The sequence below is a fragment of the Rhinolophus sinicus genome, linkage group LG07 (assembly GCF_036562045.2).
Source record: "Rhinolophus sinicus isolate RSC01 linkage group LG07, ASM3656204v1, whole genome shotgun sequence".
Classification (NCBI taxonomy): domain Eukaryota; kingdom Metazoa; phylum Chordata; class Mammalia; order Chiroptera; family Rhinolophidae; genus Rhinolophus; species Rhinolophus sinicus.
In genome coordinates, this window is record NC_133757.1 from 29,537,763 (window position 1) to 29,556,664 (window position 18,902).

The 18,902-nt window shown below is 39.1% G+C and overlaps 1 protein-coding gene across 13 annotated transcripts in view; it reads left to right on the top strand.

Moving 5' to 3' along the window:
- Positions 1–18,902, top strand: part of CPEB3 (cytoplasmic polyadenylation element binding protein 3) — a 173,177-nt gene that overhangs the window by 80,290 nt on the left and 73,985 nt on the right. For 3 of the 13 annotated variants that reach the window (XM_019739331.2, XM_019739365.2, XM_074339393.1), the window contains one exon: positions 8,537–8,560. The exons of the other annotated variants lie outside the window; for them this stretch is intronic. In XM_019739331.2, coding sequence (XP_019594890.1) covers positions 8,537–8,560 — 24 coding nt within the window. The remainder of the gene's footprint in view (positions 1–8,536; positions 8,561–18,902) is intronic. 13 annotated transcript variants of the gene reach the window in all.

Genomic DNA, 18,902 nt, shown 5'->3' on the forward strand with positions numbered 1-18,902 from the left:
AGTCACCAGTTTTACTTTCAGAACCTAGTCCTGCTTATTAGTGGCAGGGATTTTAGCCACACCCCCATTTGGGCTGCTAGTCTGTGCAGACTGGGAGTCTGAGACTTTCCGAGACTTGGTATGCGATGGTCCCCGAGTAAAGTGGGTGAAACTTGGCCTTCTTTTCTTCATTGCCTCCACACACATATACCTTTGTTATCAGACTAAAGTTTTGTGTTTTTCCCCCAGCCTAATATAGTGGAAATTATTTGGTTCTTTTTTTTAGGGGGAAGGGTGGTGGCAAATAGGTATGGGTTTAAAGCCTGGATCCATTAACTTATTTGCTATGTGACCTTGGGCAGGTTACCTTTTTTTTTTTCAAATGGGCATATTAACCGCTTCTTTACAAATGGTAAGGTTAAGTGTGCAATGCTCCTGTTACCAAGTGGGGCAAGAAATACAAACCTAACAAATGCTAGTCTCTGCTCCTTCCCTCTCCTACCCCTCTCCACCTATTTTTTCCTTTTGGGTTAGCTGTAATTTTTAATCCCGGCTATACAATCAAAATGAGAACCAAAATAGAAAATACCCATGACCCCACACCAGAGACTGTAATTTCATTGATCTGAGATGAAACCTGATTATGGTGCGTGAGTGAGGGGTGTGTGGAAAAGACCACAGTTAGAAGGAGTTACCTCCCCTTACCCCTTGCCAGTGTCTGTCTACTTGTATATCTGAGCAAGAAGGAATCAGTAGCGTGAGGACTGTGCCATCCCTCCCTCCCGTTCTTTCTTTCCCCTGAAGGCTTGGTCCTCTTTTATTGTTCCCTGAGGTTTTCCCAAATCCAAGTCAGAAGAGGAAGCTGTTTTGGAGAGGTCAGGGCAGGGGTAAGGGAAATGAGCAGCTCTCTGTGTGCTGGAGCTCTTTCCAAATTCTCAGGTCAAGTCCTTTTCATAACTTTCTTCCAAGAAGGAACCCTCGTGAGAGGGTTGGGAGGGGACAAGGAGCACCGACCCAGGGTCCAGGCCTTTGGTTCTGCTTAGGCTCCTGAGCACAGCTCCACCCCTTTTATTCCCACTCCTCTTTCTGGTATAAATCCCTGTGTAATTTTGGGGTTCGGAAATACAAGATTAGCACGTATTGGCTGTCCTGAACAGTCTAGAAATTGAGTATGTAATGTTTGAAGAGACCTGATGAGATTTTTGGCATAGTGGTTCACAGGAGATGGTTTCTTGAGAACCTATGCCAGATGTTTGGGTGCACACCTCTGTAGTAGGTGACTTCAGACCTGATGTGGGCAGACGGGTCTGAGTAAAATATACACTACTCTGGTACATGGTTAGAATCCTCAGGACTTCTGATTTCTTGCTGCGGGTGGGGGTTGCAATTCTTGTGTCATTCAGCAACGTGCTATTGAAATTACAATAGGGAGGGAATTAATTACTCTCAGTAGGATGCTGTTAGGCCACAGGAGTGAGTGCACAGACATCACCTTTGTAAACGGGATGAGGATGCCCATTCTCTCCAACCCATGAAAGCCGGAGAGTATAATGTGTAATGCAGAGAGTCTCTCCCGAGGTTTGTTTCCAGAGAAATCTTATGGGATGCACATTTGGAATGATCTTTTCTGTTTCAATGAGGCACTTAGGAGATGGCCTACAAGTTTTGAGTGATTGCTTTGATAACTTGTCACCTATGGAGGGACGCTAGTAGAAACCTACGTGGTAAATGTAGTTTAGAAAGTAACAACACTAGGTATGCAAGAGAGTGTAGCAAAGCCTTGAACTTCCATTTTGTACAAGATGGGAAAAATAATAGTGTATGGAAATGAACAAGGGGGCAGAGAAGAATAGATGTCAAAGCTTGTGGTTTTCTAGATTCTTCTGCTGACTGTGGTACTTACGTTATAATAATACTATCAGAAGAGTGGGTTGAATTAGTGTGACTGGAGTATATGGGTCTGATATGCGGAATGGTGGGAATGAGGATCTGAAAGGTGGTTAGAGCTCAGATGGTAAAGGGCCTTGGATATTCTCATGAGAAGCTGGGACAGACAAGTGTTGTCTTACTGGAAAATTAGGTTTATCTGAAGGAGAATGTTCAGGATGATACAGGGTATGAATAACCATTTCTTATAAAGAATAGCTAAATATATCTTCGTTGTAAAAAAGAGACAACCAAAACAAAAAGAGATAGAGTGATGACCCTCAAATAGAAGTGGGATTAGGCTGAGGTCTGTGGTTAAAACTAATTTAGAGGCAAAAGTGAGAAAGAACTTTCTAACTAGTAAGAATGGTCCTACCATGGAGTAGAGTTCTTTAGTTTTCCGGTCATGTTCTGTGGAGTCCCTGCATCCAGGGAGCTACTTCAAGGGCCACTGTGAGTGGATACCTGACAGGTGGGACTCTGGGTTCCTGTTCTGCTTCAACCACAACTGTCTTGTTCAAGAAACATGTCTCATATTTGTTGGAGTTCATTTGTTGGAGGAGAGAGCGCTCTGCTACTTAGAAAAAAGTTTGAAAAACAAAACAAAACAAAAACAACTGGAAGAGGCTGAAATGAGCCTCCTTATTCTTGTACCTTAAGTCTTGTTGAAGGTGTCATAGCAGAACCAGGTAGAGCATTTTGTGTTGCTCACAGAAGTAATTCCTGTTCTGTTTGGGGAGTTGATCAAAGGTTTTATAGGTTTCCTCTAAGGTTTTGTAAGCAAGGAAGCAGAACGTTGCAAAAGTTCAGTTTCATATGTTGTTAATGACAATTGGATTTTCTGACCAATTCACAAAAATACCTATTAAAAATACTTATTTTAATTCATAAAATAACAACTTTAAGTAAAATGAGTAAAAGAAAACAATAGTGCTATGGTTGTAATAATGAAATTAAAAAGATTTGAGTGAGAAGTTCTTTTTTACTAATCTTAGATTATGCTACTGAAAACAAACACTTAGAGGATGATGAAGTTTGTGGAAATTCTAAAGGGAATTTCTGTGTACTTTCAAGAACTTTATAGGTTTGAAATACTAGCCCTTCAATCTTGGTGGTTAAGAGTAAGAGCTTTTCAAATGTCCATCAACTGGTGTATTACTTTATTAGGACTGCCATAACAAAATCTCAAACACTGGATGGCTTAAACAACAGAAATTTCTTGTATTTTCTCACAGCTCTGGAGGCTGAAAGTCCAAGATCAAAGTGCCAGCAGGGTTAGTTTCTCCTGAGGCCTCTCTCCCTGGCTGGCAGATGACTGCCTTCTTTCTGGGACCTCGTATGGCTTTTTCTCTGTGCATGGGCACTCCTACTATTTCCTCTTCTTATAAGGACACCAGTCCTAGTGGGTTAGAGCCTTATCCTTACCACTTCACTTAACCTTAATTACCTCTTTAAAGACCCTATGTTCAAATACAGTCACATTGGGGGTTAAGGCTATAACCTATGAATTTTGGAGGGACACATTTAAGTCCATAACAACAGGTGAATGGATAAAATGTGTTATTTCCATACTATAGAATACTACTCAGCAATAAAGAGAAACGAAATATTAATCCATGCAACATCGTGGATGAATCTCAAAAACATGATGCTAAATAAAGGATGTCAAACACAGTGATCCCATTAATATGAGGTTGTTGAGAGGGCGCGCAGAACCGTAGTACAGAAAGCAGGTTAATCGTTCCCAGGGGGCATGGGCTGGGGCTGGGGCATGGCATCGGCAGTAACCGGGCAAAAGGAAATGTTTTCGGGAGGTGAACTGCTCTATATCTTGGTAATAACGATAGCGGTTACACAACTGTATTATTACCAAAATTGATCATACTGTACACTTACAGTGGTTGAATTTTATTGAATATAAGTATACCTCAACGGAAAAGAAAAGAAAAATAAATGCATTAGAGCCAGTGTGGACCTGGATTCAGTCCCAACTTTGCTGTCTAGTACCTGAGTAACCTGAGGCCAGGCGTCTTTTCTGGGTGTCAGTTTGCCCATCTGGAAATGTATATTATGATAGTTGCTTTGGGAATTAGAATAGACATGTTTAGCGTTTAGCATATAGTGCCCGGAGCAAGGTAAATTATCAGTAAGTTCTTATATTTTACTTTATAGTATTTCTTCTCTTTTATAAAGTATGTCAATAACATTAGTATTATGTTTGTCAGTTACTAATGTTACTTTTTAGGCTTGCAAATGAAACAGAAAGAAGATTTTTCTAAGAAAAATATGTAAGAACCAAGGAGAGAAGGGTGGAAGGGATTTTAAGACAGACAAAAACACTTTATATGAATGTAGCAGATGAAAATGTACCCCATTCCTTCAAGCATTGTTTTTATCTGCTAAATTCATGCTTATGGAGCAATCGATCTTTTAAATTATAATTTGCCAGATTTGAGAATCATTGGGCTAAAACTATTTTACCTACCATTATAAAGACAAAGATAGAGGAGGATTTATGAGACAAACTCCATCACATCTGCTCTTTGGGAATTTACAATCTAATTAGGGAAAAGGGGACATTTTTATACTAACTTTAAGATCTTAACCCATCTTTGGTGGAATTATTTGCATGACTAATACTTAGATGGAAGCTGAAAGGGACCGTTAGATGTTGGAATAGAATTTAATTTTGCTTACTGAAACAGTATTCAAAAAATAAGTTTGCAAGGTATTTTTAAGAAACTGATTTTATTGCAAGGAAAGGAGTTAATAATTTGTTCCTATAGTTGATTTTTAACTATCCTGACAGATATTTCCAAGCCAGTTATAGTAAAAATGTTATACGAGGTTCTTTGTATCTTGTTCCTCTGTTTTTCATCAACACAGCACCCCAGGGACTCTGCTTAAGTTCCTGAAATAGTGCATGCTCTCCTGATCCACCATAGAGTGGAGATATCTGTCTCCCCCCAACACCCCTCATCTTTGAGCCTTTGTGGTGAAATCTGTATATAACGTTACTTGGCTTAGAGAAACTTCAGTCAATTTGGATGAATCCATGTAGTTGAAGAATTAGTTTCGATTTTTAAATCAGATCATAACATGCCCTTGGGGAAATCACATGTATGAGTACAAGTGCAGGCCAAGTCGTAAGGAATAACAGATGATGCTTTTACAGTATTGCCTCACATGCCTAACAAAGCACCATACCATTAACGTGAGAGTGCCATTCACCATGTACTAGTCATTAATCACGTAAACTTAGAATAACTCGGGCATATTCCACTGCCAACTACGTGTACCTGTTTATGTTTATTTTGATGAATTGAAAATAAGTCTTTAATTTTTTTCAGTTTTGGATTATTCAGGTTTATGATTCAAAGACTACAAAACTGTTAGCATTTGGATTTTCTACATTAACCTTAAAACCTTTTATCCCAGTGAACCAGTCTAAAATATTTGTAGTGCTTTGTTTTTTTATTGAAGTAGTATACACATACCAAAGAGTGCATAGATCATGAATATATAGCTTGATGTATTATCACAAATTGATCACATCCATATAACCTGTGCTTAAAGACCAAAACATTACCAACACCCCAGAAACCCCCTCAGGCTCCTTTCCAGTTAATTCCCCTAGCCAAGGGTAACCACTGCCTTGACTTCTAAAAAGTAAATGTAATTTTTGTGAGGTCTAAAATTGTTGAATACATGTGAAATTGTAGAAGACTTTTATCTGTAATGATGATGATGATTGATAATCGAGAATTAAAGGTCTTGCACAGAGTACACAGGACTTTCGAAGTATATCACATCTTATTATGGCTGATATAATTATACACTAGCACAGAATATATTACATAGATGAAATTAGTCACATTACTCCCTTTTTATTCTGTGTGGGATTATTTTGTGCTGGCTCATGTATGTTTGTGTATTCAACATTCTTTCTTGTTTAAAAGTCACATTTGTTCTCAGGGGAAAGCATTACCTTTGTGCTCCCAAATTTCTCTCCTTGGTGTTCATTTCATTACCTCTCCCTCGGGGAAGAGTTTGACTCTAATTATTCTATTTGCAAATGGCCCTCATATGAGGAAATTTTTAATCACCAACAGAGTTGGCCTACATTCCAAAGGCCATCAAGGCATGTATTTTTCTCTGCCTTGATTGCGTACCCAGCTAATAAGCCATATTTGTTGAATACCAGCTTGGTACAGAGCACTCTGCCACGTTCATTAGAGGATGTTAAAAAGAGTACAAGATATTGACCGTGCCCTCTAGGAATTTAACATGAGTAGGTTAAAAGTGTGACCGCTGAAGCCAGACTGCTTAGATTTATATTCCAAGTTTACCACTTCCTAGCTGTGTGATTTTAGGCAAGATACTTAATTCTGTGTTCCGTTTGCCTCATTTTAAAGGAGAGTCTAATAAGAATACTTATATCATAAAGTTGTGGGGTATATTAATGATATTGATACGTGTCAAGCATTTTGAACTGTTCCTGAGCATAGTAAGTACTCATTAAGTTTTAGCTGCTATAATAACAATCGCCATAGGGATCATAGATGAAACACTGAAATTAGAACCAAGGTAGCACCTAATTAAATTCCACAGTGAAGGTTGAAAGCAGATTGAAGCATCTCAGATCATTAAATGGGCTGCCTATTCCATATGCCATCTTCCCTGCGTGACCTCAGAGTCCCCAGGCTGACATGAACTAATTTCCTGTCTTTGATTAGAATGGAAAACGAAGACTCTATAAAAATCATGAATTGTTTAAGGAACCTGTGGTTAAAACTCCCAAGTATGTCTTTTCCAACTCTTGCCCACTCCCCAACTCGGGGTGCTCCTCTGCACCCCGACGCCTGTCTGGATCTGTTCATGTTGCGTTCTCTGTCACCTGAATACTTAGCAGTAGGAGACTTGAGGGAACAGCATTCTCATTTATCCTTGTGGGGTGTTAAGGGCTGATGAGTCATTTGTACCTTAGTATTGTAATCAGACTCTTTTTCATTGAGTATCTGGCCAGAAATCAGATATAATGAAAGGATGGGAATTTGTTGTTTGGGAGAGAAATAAGTAATTTTGAAATACAGAATGTTATATTTTTTCCTCTAAATAGAGGTTTTGTAGTGGGGATGTTGGGCAGCATGACGTCATTGGGGATGGAAGAAGGACAGAGAAATAAGTGGTAGGATGTCAAACCTACGGAATCTCTTTTTGAGTGTTACCTGTTAGTATTAATTAACTCATTATAAATTAAGTAGGCTTTCTGGGTGGGGGGGCAGGCTAGGAAACCAAGTACCATTTATTATACATTCTATGGGGAGATGAATTCCAGGTTCCAATAATGAAAAGTGTGAAAAGTTCCTTTTTTTTTTTTTTTATTGTATTCCATTTGTAGGTGATGTAAAGTCTTGCTACGTAAATTCAGAAGAGCTTGGTTTTTAGTGATGGAAGGCGTTAGGGAGAAAGAAGGGTTTGAAGTGGCTAACCCTTTTGAATATTTGTGTAATGGGAAAGTGAAGAGGCCAAAGGCTTGTAGGAGTGTGAGTGAGGAAACGTTCACAGGAACAGAAGAGGAGATTGGCCAACTGGTATTTCAACTTCTGGCTGAAAAGTCTGAATTCCTTTCCTAGGAGAGAAACTGCAGATGCAGCCCCACAATATCCTTGTTTTTGGTTTTACGTTAATATAATATTGTGACATTGCATGCTTTAAACAATGAATTAAATGGAGGTCTTATTTATTTTTATGGAACCTGAGGTTTCAAATTTGAGAAAATTTGTACTTTGAGTATCATTTTAGATGACAGGATCTCCTAGCAGTATATGTATCTTATCACAGTCTAGCTCTATTAAACTCTGTAACAATACAATGTGGGCCTTGAGTTTTGAAGAGGAAAATAATCTTCAAAGTACTCTATTCTTCAGCATGATCTGGGATGTACCCCAGTAGTTTAATTCCTTTCTACCTTTTTAGGTGAAAAATCTATTGTTGATGAAAAATCTATTGTTTTCCCCTCATCTGTGATACTGTATAGAAAATAAATGGGGAGACTTAAGAGAAACTTAACTGAAAATGTTGTAGAAACACATTCAGTAAAGGAAAAGTTGATTGTGTATAAAATTTCTATACAGTTTTCAGGGGACTCTTTATGAAGTGTGTGTGTGTGTGTGTGTGTGTGTGTGTGTGTGTGTCTAGAGAAATTCAGAATGACCACCACATGCTACAGTTTTTCGTTATTTAGAATGTTTTTTGTTTTTTTTAGGTTATGTCTGATGGCAATATATAGAACAAATGAAGATTTATAAATCAGAAAAATTTTAAAAGAACTCTATGTCTGATACAGATAATGGGCCACAATATAAATCTTTATGAGACTTGTGAAACTTAAGCACCCATTGTTATCTTTTCCAGTGGCTGCCACATCCAGTTGAATTTCTCTTTAAAATTGTGATTTAACTTGTGCTTCATAAAGGTTTTTTTACTATAATATGTCTGGGGTCAAGTTGAGCAGTATCTCCAGATTAATTCTGAGAATACTTAGAAAAGGTTTGTGTGAATATTTTTTTTTTCTAAATTCACCATTTTGATACAAATACCCATGGTTTTCTTCTATGTTTACATGCAGCCAGGAGCTATGGGCGGAGACGAGGTAAAATTTTTTTAATGAGTTCTTTTGCTTGCCACATTGTGAGTAAATACGAATGCATGCGTGCGTGTTTATATCCGTGTGTGTGTTTGTGTGTGTGTGTAAAGCAGTTATTGTATGGTATAATGTTCTAGCTTAATTATTTTAGCAAAATAATTCTTATAGTTTTATTATAATTATTTTTGTTGTTAGTTGGTAATTTGTTTTTTAATCCTTATAAAGACAAGGCAAAGATTAATTCTACCTGGAGGTTCTGTTACATGGTTGATCATGGGTGATACTGAGGGAATATGAATTTTTTTTTGTGTCCTGTATCCACTGTATTCTTTTCCTACTACTTAGAAGGCAGAAGTTAGGTTTTAGAAGGCAATTCTTGATCTTCTTAGACTGACTGGTGAATTTTTTGTGTTACATCTAGAGGCAAATTTACCTTGAAACTAAATGAAGCTTCAATTTCAGGGAACCTCACGTTCATGGGCCCCCTTCAGGGTCTTTACCTTATTTTTCTTAAGGAAGGATCTCCAACTTGTATAGGTGCTAGGCCCCTTAAAACTTGCATTCTCTCCTGGTCACACTCAAGCAAAATACTATTGGTTTCATTTGTGTAATGCTGTAACCTTTCCAAAGCATTTCCATATCTGTAATTTAGCCAAATAATTTTTAAAGTAGGTTGGGTAAGCCCAGTGTAGAAAGAGTGTGAGCCTTAGTGTCAAAGACCTCGATTGTAATCACTGCTTTATCAATTATGTCTGGTACCCTCATCTGTAAATTAGGAGGTAATAAAGCCAATCTTGTCCAACTTCAAGAATGTTAGTGAAATTACGGTTTAAAAAATGGGAGAGGAGAACCTGTCCATGTAAACTAAAAGCATTCCACAAATGTAACTTGCTTTGGTACTCATTCGCAGAAGCTGGGAGAGATGAACTGATTTACTGGCTGTGTGATCCCCAAGTCAGAGCCAAGTCCGGAACCTTTGTCTTTGGCTGCTTATTGGGTCATATTTACCATTCATTGCCACTCTCCAACTTTGTAGTTGAGTCCTAAAGAAAAGATAATATTAAATTCATAGTATTTTATTATTTATTCCGTAGTAAATATTTGTTGAATAGATGAATATTGGCAGAATCCAATATGTAGTTGAGTCACCATGGAAACCTTCTTTCATGGCGGAATCATATAGTCAGTTTTGTTTTCACATCATGGTGAAGAAAAACATATGTAGTTGATTATTTTTTAACCATGGAAATGAATACCATTTAACATTTTTCAACCTAAATTATGTTTAAATGTATAGAAAATAATATTACTAGAAATCGTTTGGTTCCATGTTTTTTCTTCATGCTGCTTGGAAAATGATCACTCTCAGGAGGGAATAGGGAATGCGCCGTTATACATGGAAAATGAACACAGTCTGGAGGGTAGAGGGCAGGGACTAGCCTATCCTCTTCTCACACACTAATCAGTCAGCAGATCTTGTCAACAGTTTCCCTCTAGTTTCTCAGCTCTCGTCCCTCTCTTTCCATCTGCATTGTTTCATCTTTCTGAAACACCACTTTGTCCATGCCACCTTCCTTTCCCATTCAGAATACCCATCATCTGGCTTCTCCCTGTTTTATCAGCCTCGTCACGACCACTTTTCCAACGTCACCTTTCCCTGACCAATCCAAGTGCATTCCCACTGTCTGGCCATTGCAAGTATCATCCACCGTTCCTCTCATTTACTTACGTAGGGCCTAGCCTTAGTTCATGCATTCAAGCCTACTTCAGGCCTTTCCCCTTCCAGGAAGCCTTGCCCTGTGGCTGTACAGGCAGTTTTCCTCTGCTTCCACTGCCTTCCAATTCTTCCTGTCTTTTCTGTATGCCATGATTCTTCAAGTGGAAATAAGTTCTTTAAGGACAGTTGTCTCTTCTGCCTAATGCTGTGATAATATGTTTACTTAGTTAGCACTTACCAAATGCTTATTGATGAGGATTGCTTTGAAGTAACACCCCACATCAATGCAGACCAGACTTTGGCATTATATTTTTTTAAAATATTTTATTTTTACAAATCATAGGGTGTTAAATACTAGACATCAAAAATGTAACATCACTTGTGTGTAGTTTCTAAACTCTTGCAAAAAAAGAAATTACTCCTGTTATTTCCATGTTACCTTCCATATCTATTTGTAAGATTTGACTTAATCATTTTCAGAAGCCACAGTCAGCTTTGCATCAAGTACTAAGCTAAACACTGCTTAGATGACTTGGTCCCTACTCTCTATACATTTGTAAGTTTGAAATTTGATAGTTGTAGATAAAGAAGATAATGAGGGAGAGAGGGAGAGAGAGAGAGAGAGAGAGAGAGAGAGAGAGAGAGAGAGGTGTTGGGGAGGGGAAGGGATGGGGTGGAGAGAGAGAGAGGGCATTAAAAGACTGAATGTTGACTTTCTATAAAGAGAAAAGAACAGGAAGAAAATTTTGTTCCATACTTTCATTGGGTTTTCAGTTCTCAAAGCTGAAAAAGAAGAAAAGTCATCTTCCATAAATAGAGTGACATAGCCACGTGGGAGGGGGCAGGTATACCCCATATCCACTTTCATTCCCTGAAATATACTCTTCTGGGCCAATGCTGCATAGCATAAATTTGATGAACTGGCAGATTTCCTCATGCTCATTTATTTGTATGACCAGGGATTATATTAATGCTTGATTTGTTTCCTCTAAACAAAATTTAGACTTGCCCCAAAAAGCATAAAAAGTAAGCTTGCTGATGTATGTTCTTTCATTCTACCTATAATTAAGATCTGCTATAACTCGTATTCCATATATTACATATGTATGTTGGTAAATATTTTAGGAATAGAAAGCAAAGGGAATAATCTGTGTTAGTTTTGAGATCTATCAGCAAGAATTAGGCCAGTGGAATCTTTCATCCCTCCTGATAAACCTGGAACAGCTTCCTAGAATATGTAGAATTTCAGAAACTCTTTGGCTGATGGAAGAGAAGTGGGAAGCAAGGCACTCCAGGTGTGTGATTCAACTGAAAAGAAAGCTTCAAGGTGCGATTGAGCAGATGACTGGAGAATATGTCCCCGAGTGTATGCAGTGGGGGCCAGGGGAGAGGTCTTGTTGGCAGTGAGACGGCCTGTGCTGCCTGATGAATGGTTTCTGAAACAGGGTAAGACTCCTAGACGTAGATATGTCAGGCTTTAGGAAGAGGGTTTCATGATAGAAATAATGAACACGGGAGAACCTGGGCTTCAGTTGAAGGCTTAGACGGGGAAACAAGCATTGGGAGGGCAGACTCTTTGGCAGACCAAGTGCTTCCAGTAGTATACCGTGTTTCCCCAAAAATAAAACCTAGCCTGGCCATCAGCTGTAACGCGTCTTTTGGAGCAAAAATTAATGTAAGACCTGGTCTTATATTATATAAGACCCAGTCTTATTTTATTTGTGGTGAAAAAAAATTAATGTAAGACCCTGTCGTATATAAGACCTGGTCTTATGTTACTTGCAGTAAAATAAAGACCGGGTCTTACATTAATTTTTGCTCCAAAAGACACATTAGAGCTGACTGTCTGGCTAGGTCTTATTTTCGGGGAAACATGGTAGTTGAAGCAGTAGTAATAAGGAAGAAGAAGAATTAGATGTGAAAGAATGGGATTTGAAAATAAATGTTTATTGTATATAAAGTGTTTAAATATCCAATTACATTTCCTATTGATACTCATTTTTACTTTAGAGATGTATTTTAGTAGACAAATGTTGACTTCCCTTGTGGATCAGAATGACACCAAAGAATCTTAACATTTTCTTTCAGGAGTCTTCTGACTTTCCCAAGCTTTGATGTGTAGTTTCCTATACAACTAGTCTAATGGGTAGTGTCATGCAAGGTCTTTGCTTCATATTTAGCAGCACTCCTTATTAAAATACATGTTGTGTTTTTCATTTCGCATGAGTTTTTATGGACTCGGGGAGACTTTTGTCCATAAGTAGACATGTTGTCTGTGGCAGTGCTCTTGAAGTTTAACAGAATTTTTTAGTTAGAGTAGCAAGGAAAATAGAAAAGAGCCTTTTAAACAATGTAAATGAGCAAATGTAAAGGATGATTGGAGTTACTTTACTACTGGATTTACTATTGTAAAATGTACTTCTGTGTATATTTAATCCAGAAAAATCTGACATTAATGGATAACTTAGTTGATAACAAAAGTTCTAAATATCCAATAAAACGAGCTCGTGTCCCAAGTTGGACTTGGGTCTTTCTGTCAAAAGCCTGCCCAAGGGAGGAGAGGTCAGCTATAGCAGTGAGACCGGGTACAAACATGCCATCCTGTTTGTTCAAACCTGGTTTGTGAGCTTCCTTGTCTAAAGGAAGGATGGTCCCAGAGTGAATCATGGACAGCTGAAGAAATTTCTTAGTGTTCATGGTTATAATATCTGAAATGTTACTGTTTACAGTAATAGGAAAATTTGAGCACAGGAGATGGGGAGGAGAATAAGATCACTGGTGTTTCACCTCTGTAGTAAGTTTTTCTGGGAGGAGGGGTTTTGGGTTGTCCACCCTGAAGTCATTCATGAAGTGTTTGTGTGCTTACTTGGGTTAGATGCTTGCTAGACTGTAGATGTGTTTTGTCTCCCTACTGAGTATTCACTCTAGTGGGGGGGGGGGGGGGAGAGAGAGAGAGAGAGAAAATAGATAAAATTTTGATACTTAAAAGTTGTGATAAGTACTGGGCAGGAAAAAGGGGAGGTTTCCTCTAATATAAAATGATTTTCACTGAAGAGATGTTTAAACTGAAACCCAAAGGATGGAAAGACAGCTATCTTTAAATTTTTTTTTTTTACTATTGAAATTTTCAAACATACACAAAATTAGAATAGTTTAATGAACTATATACCCATCACTTAGCTTCAATGATTATCAACATTTTTGCCAATCTTGTTTCATATATTCCCTCCATTTTTTCCCTTAGACTATTTTAAAGAAAACTCCAGACTTTATAAGAAAGCTATTTTAAGAGGCTTGAGGAAAAGTAATACTGATAAATGCTACAACATTGATAAACCTTGAAAATATTATGCTAAGTGAAAGAAATTACAAAAGGTCACATAGTGTATGATTCCATATTAATGAAATGTCCACAATAGGCAAATCTATTGAGACAGTAGACTAGTGGTTGCCTAGGGCTGAGAGAATTTAAGAAACTGGAGAATGGCTGATAATGGGTTAAATGGATGAATTGTATGATATGTAAATTATATCCCAATAAAGCTGTTGCTTTTTTTTTTTAAGGATGGTACTTGAAGCAAGAAAGAGCTTTGAGTGTTTGAGGAAGTTGATAGAACCCAGAATGGCTGAGCTTGGAGGGAGAAAGGGGAGGGTGTGTTAAGATGAAGTTGGTGGAAGGCAGGAAATCTGATCCTCCTCGGCTAGCTCCTGGTAAGGATTTTGAACTTGGTCCAAGTACAAGAGGAAATCTATGAATGTTTTAAAGCAGGGTCAAGTGATTGGATTTATGTTTTTAAAAGAGTACTCTGACTACCGTTTGGAGTAGAGTTAGAGGAGGAGTGAGTTGTCTAGTTCAGAATGATGGTATAGTCTAGGCAAGAGATGCTGACGTTTTAGGATACAGTGATGGCAATGGAATTGGAAAGAAGTGAACAAAGGGAAGATATATTATGGAGGGTAGCACCTACCCTCTTTAATGGCATTAGATTGAAAAATTAAATATGGGGCCATCCCGGTGGCTCGGCGGTTAGAGCTCCATGCTCCTAACTCCGAAGGCTGCCGGTTCGATTCCCACATGGGCCAGTAGGCTCTCAACCACAAGGTTGCTGGTTCGACTCCCACAAGGGATGGTGGGCTGTGCCCCCTGCAACTAACAACGGCAACTGGACCTGGAGCTGAGCTGCACCCTCCACAACTAAGACTGAAAGGACAAAAACTTGACTTGGAAAAAAGTCCTGGAAGTATACACTGTTCCCCAATAAAGTCCTGTTCCCCTTCCCCAATTAAAAAAAAACAAAAATCATTTAAAAAAAAAAAAAAAAGAAAAACTAAATATGGAAGCGTAAATGAGAAAGAAGCCTCAAAAATGATGTTCAGGTTCTCGCTTGAGCAATTGGGTGAATTGGGATGCCACATAATGAAATGGGACTGGGTGAGAATAGTCTTAAGGTAGATGTCAAGGGTTCATTTATAAACAGATTAAGTTTGTGATGCCTAAGAGATAGACACATAGTAATACCAAGAATGATGTATTTTTATCTATTTGTATATTAGGGTTTTATGTAAGGTTTTTGTGTAATGAAAGGAATTATGCCCACAGAGATTTGAAAATCACTCATGTAGTTCAAATCTCTCATTATGTAAATGAGACTCAGCTAAATGAAATGTCTTGTCCAATGGCACAGATTAAAGCCTAGACTGGAACCTGACTCTTGGTTTCCAGGCGATGTTTTTTTTAAGGGAAGTCATGCCTCATAGTCCTTTTTTTAAAAAAAAAAAAACCCAAAGTGACTAATCCCTGAGCTACTTGCGAAACTAAGATAAAAAGGGTCAGGCTTGCAATGGCCTTACTGGGCCAGAAGTGTCCTGGAGCTGTTGGATTAACAGCAGAGCTTTGGTGGGAGCTCAGAGGTGACGTGCAAGCAGCTTTGGCAGTCCAGCATGGCCAGTGACCTTTTGTTTTCCATCATAATCTGCAGAAAAGGTACCCTCCTGAGGAAGACGGCCTTGGACAGGCCTTCATGCTTAGCTAATGCTCTGCGGATTTGTTACTTGGCATTTTAGCTTTAAGTCATCTTTTCACTCAGAGATTATGTGTCCAATTACTGGACCAAAAATTATATTCTGGTTATTAATTGAAAAGAGATATCAGAAAACCAGCCTATTGGTGGAAAAGAAAGCCAAACAACCAAGTTGCAGCATTTGAGAAGCTTTCCTCTTGCTTCTGTTGAAATATTGAATATGAATATTTTGTATGGAAGTATCATGAGGTTCTAAAGCAGGTTTATATACTAGATATATAAGAATATAATTTTTGGTAAGTAACATGATTTATTTAAAACATTTTGGGGGCGGCCTGATGACTCAGTTGGTTAGAGCATGAGCTCTGAACAACAGGGTTGCTGGTTCGATTCCCACATGGGCCAATGAGCTGCACCCTCCACAACTAGATTGAAGACAAGCTGCCGCTGAGCCTCCAGAGGGGGGGGCTGGATGGCTCAGTTGGTTAGAGCGTGAGCTCTCAACAATAAGGTTGCCGGTTCAATTGATGGTGGGCTGTGCCCCCTGCAACTAAAGATTGAAAACGGGGACTGGACTTGGAGCTGAGCTGTGCCCTCCACAACTAGATTGAAGGACAGCGACGTGGAGCTGATGGGCCCTGGAGAAACACACTGTTCCCCAATACTCCCCAATTAAGAAAAAAAAAAAAGAATTTAAATTTCTTTGAAAAAAAAGAAAAACATTTGGTTTTGAGGAGTGTTTTCATTAAAGAAAAGAAATATGTCCGAGAGACACTAGTTAGTGAAGCAGGGCCTCTCGTGAGAAACACTTTGGATGCAGCCTCTTCAAGTTTCAGTTTCTAGTAACACATGCCCAAGAATTAAAATTTTACCAGTCTTCCCAGGGACAATCTGTCTTAGGGGGACGGGGTTATGTCAAGTGAATGAATGAACAAATACCAACCTCATGAGGGACCACTGGACAAATCAGAATATCAATGTTTTCACTTACCATGGAAATGGATGTAATAGAAATATAATTTCAATGGCTGGTTATTTGCCTAGTTCAAGATTCACCTCTTCTCAATTCAAGACAGTAAATTCATTAATACCGTTTCCTCAAAAATAAGACCTAGCAGGACAATCAGCTCTAATGCATCTTTTGGAGCAAAAATTAATATAAGACCTGGTCTTATTTTACTATAAGACCGGGTATAATATAATATAATATAAGATAATATAATATAATATATACTGGGTCTTATATTAATTTTTGCTCCAAAAGGACAGCTGATTGTCCTGCTAGGTCTTATTTTCGGGGAAACACGGTAGAACAGTCTTTCAGGAGCTTATCTTTAGAACATAGGGAAATAGATGGTTTTCAGGCAGTGAAAACATCAAATAAACCATCTGTCCCACAGAGGAGTAATCCCACCCTTATGGTAAAATCCTTTTATCTCCTGTTGGTCTGCTCTGGGTAAACACTGTAAGTCCTTACTCTTCACTTCTTTTAAATGCCTCCTGCCGACTAACTTTTTGTTCCATCAGCACTTCAAGCAGTCATGTTACAATAAGGTTGACTAGATTGTAGATTTTACATTCCATTCCTGAGGATACATTTTCTTTAACTTGATTGAACTTGGATGTTTCCCAAGGCTCTATACACTTTACACAATATCTCTTTCAGTAACTGCCTGCTACACACAATCTCCATTTCAGTGGTTCTTGAACTTGAGCACAGGAATCACTGGGGAAATTTGTTAAAAGTGCAGATTTTCAAGTTTGACCTCCACAGATTCAGATAAAATAGATCTGGGGATTGGGCTTTGAGACCTATATTCTTAGTTCTTACCCAGAGTTATAGAAACATCGTGTATGTGTGAATTCTTAGCAGTTTCATTTCCAAGGGCAACTTTATTACTAAAATCTATGGTATTCCAAATACCAATAATAAAACAGAGATTTGGTTTTAAAACCTTGGGACGTTTCAGTACCCATAACGCATTTTTAAAAGTTCAAATTTTTACAATTAACTCTTGCTTTTATTTTCTTTGCCAAAACACTCTGGGGAAGCTGTGGTTATGTTGGCCATGCAGAAAGAAAGTTCTCTTTGTTCCAGAATGTCTTGAACACCCACTTCTCCTTCACTGCTGTGGTTCAAGACTTCCTCATCTCTCATCTGGACAATCGCAGATTTCTTCAGACTCTTGCCCCGTCCCCCCTTCTCCCAGGGTGCAAATTGCTGGTGGAGATGATGGTAGCTATTGTAGGATTTGGGGCAGAGGGAATAACATGGTCAGAGCATCTTAGAGAAGTCATTCTGACAGGATTGGAGGTGGATTAGATGGGAGTATCAGAGTCTCCAGGGAGTGCATGTAGCTGGAGAAGGAGAAGGAGGAGGAGGAGGAGGAGGAGGAGAAGGAAGGAAGGAAGGAAGGAAGGAAGGAAGGAAGGAAGGAAGGAAGGAAGGAAGGAATTATAATGAAATATTAAATTTGGAAAATGGGGGAATTTCCTTTCTTTTGTAATACAGAATGTTGAATGTAATGCTTAAACAAATAGAAGCAATAGAAAAGGTCCCAGTTTTCTGGGGTATGGTCCCACTTTTTGCCATTGTCAAAGCTGTGTACTGTGTTCCAGCCTATACTTGAGGTGGGATGTCTTTGCACATACTGTTTTCCTTTCCTGGATGCTGTCTCACTTTTAACATTTACTGAGTACCTTTTATGTGCCCTTATTAAGACATGAAGATACAGTGGTGAACAAGATTATAATTGGTCCCTTTCCCAATAGGGCTTACAATTCACTGGGGTTGGGGAATGAGATACCAAATAAAAACCCATACAGTAGTCTAATGGTAATTGGAGAAAGTGTTAAGAAAAGTGCTGTGAGTGGATAGAAAATGGGACCTAACCTCATCTAGAAGGTGACGAAAGTTCCACCTGAGGAAATGACTTTTCAGCTGAGACCGGAAGACTTGGTGGGAATTAACTAGAAAACCAGGGAGTTGGGAAAAGGATGTTTGTTTTGGTTAGGGGGAACACTTTCTCCTTAGGGCTTGAGGCAAGGAGGAATAATCAAGAAATGCAAAGGAGGTCTATGTGATCAGAGGTCTGTGTGATTGGAGGTTAGTGCACCAGAGAGCGAGGCAGCAACCACGTTGTGGGAGAGGTAGGCAGAGGCCTTACAGTTTACAGTGATGTATTTGTACTTTATCCAGAAAGCATTGGGAAATTATTGAGGGGGTTTAAGAATAAGGGTGAGGGGCCGGCCCAGTGGCTCAGGTGGTTGAAGCTCCATGCTCCTAACTCCAAAGGCTGCCGGTTCGATTCCCACATGGGCCAGTGGGCTCTCAACCACAAGGCTGCCAGTTCAACTCCTCCACTCCTGCAAGGGATGGTGGGCTCCACCACCTGCAACTAAGATTGAACACGGCACCTTGAGCTGAGCTGCCTCCCGGATGGCTCAGTTGGCTGTAGCGTGGGCTCTCAACCACAAAGTTGCCGGTTCGATTCCTCGAGTCCCACAAGGGATGGTGGGTAGCGCCCCCTGCAACTAAGATTGAACACGGCACCTTTAGCTGAGCTGCCGCTGAGCTCCCCGATGGTTCAGTTGGTTGGAGCGCGTCCTC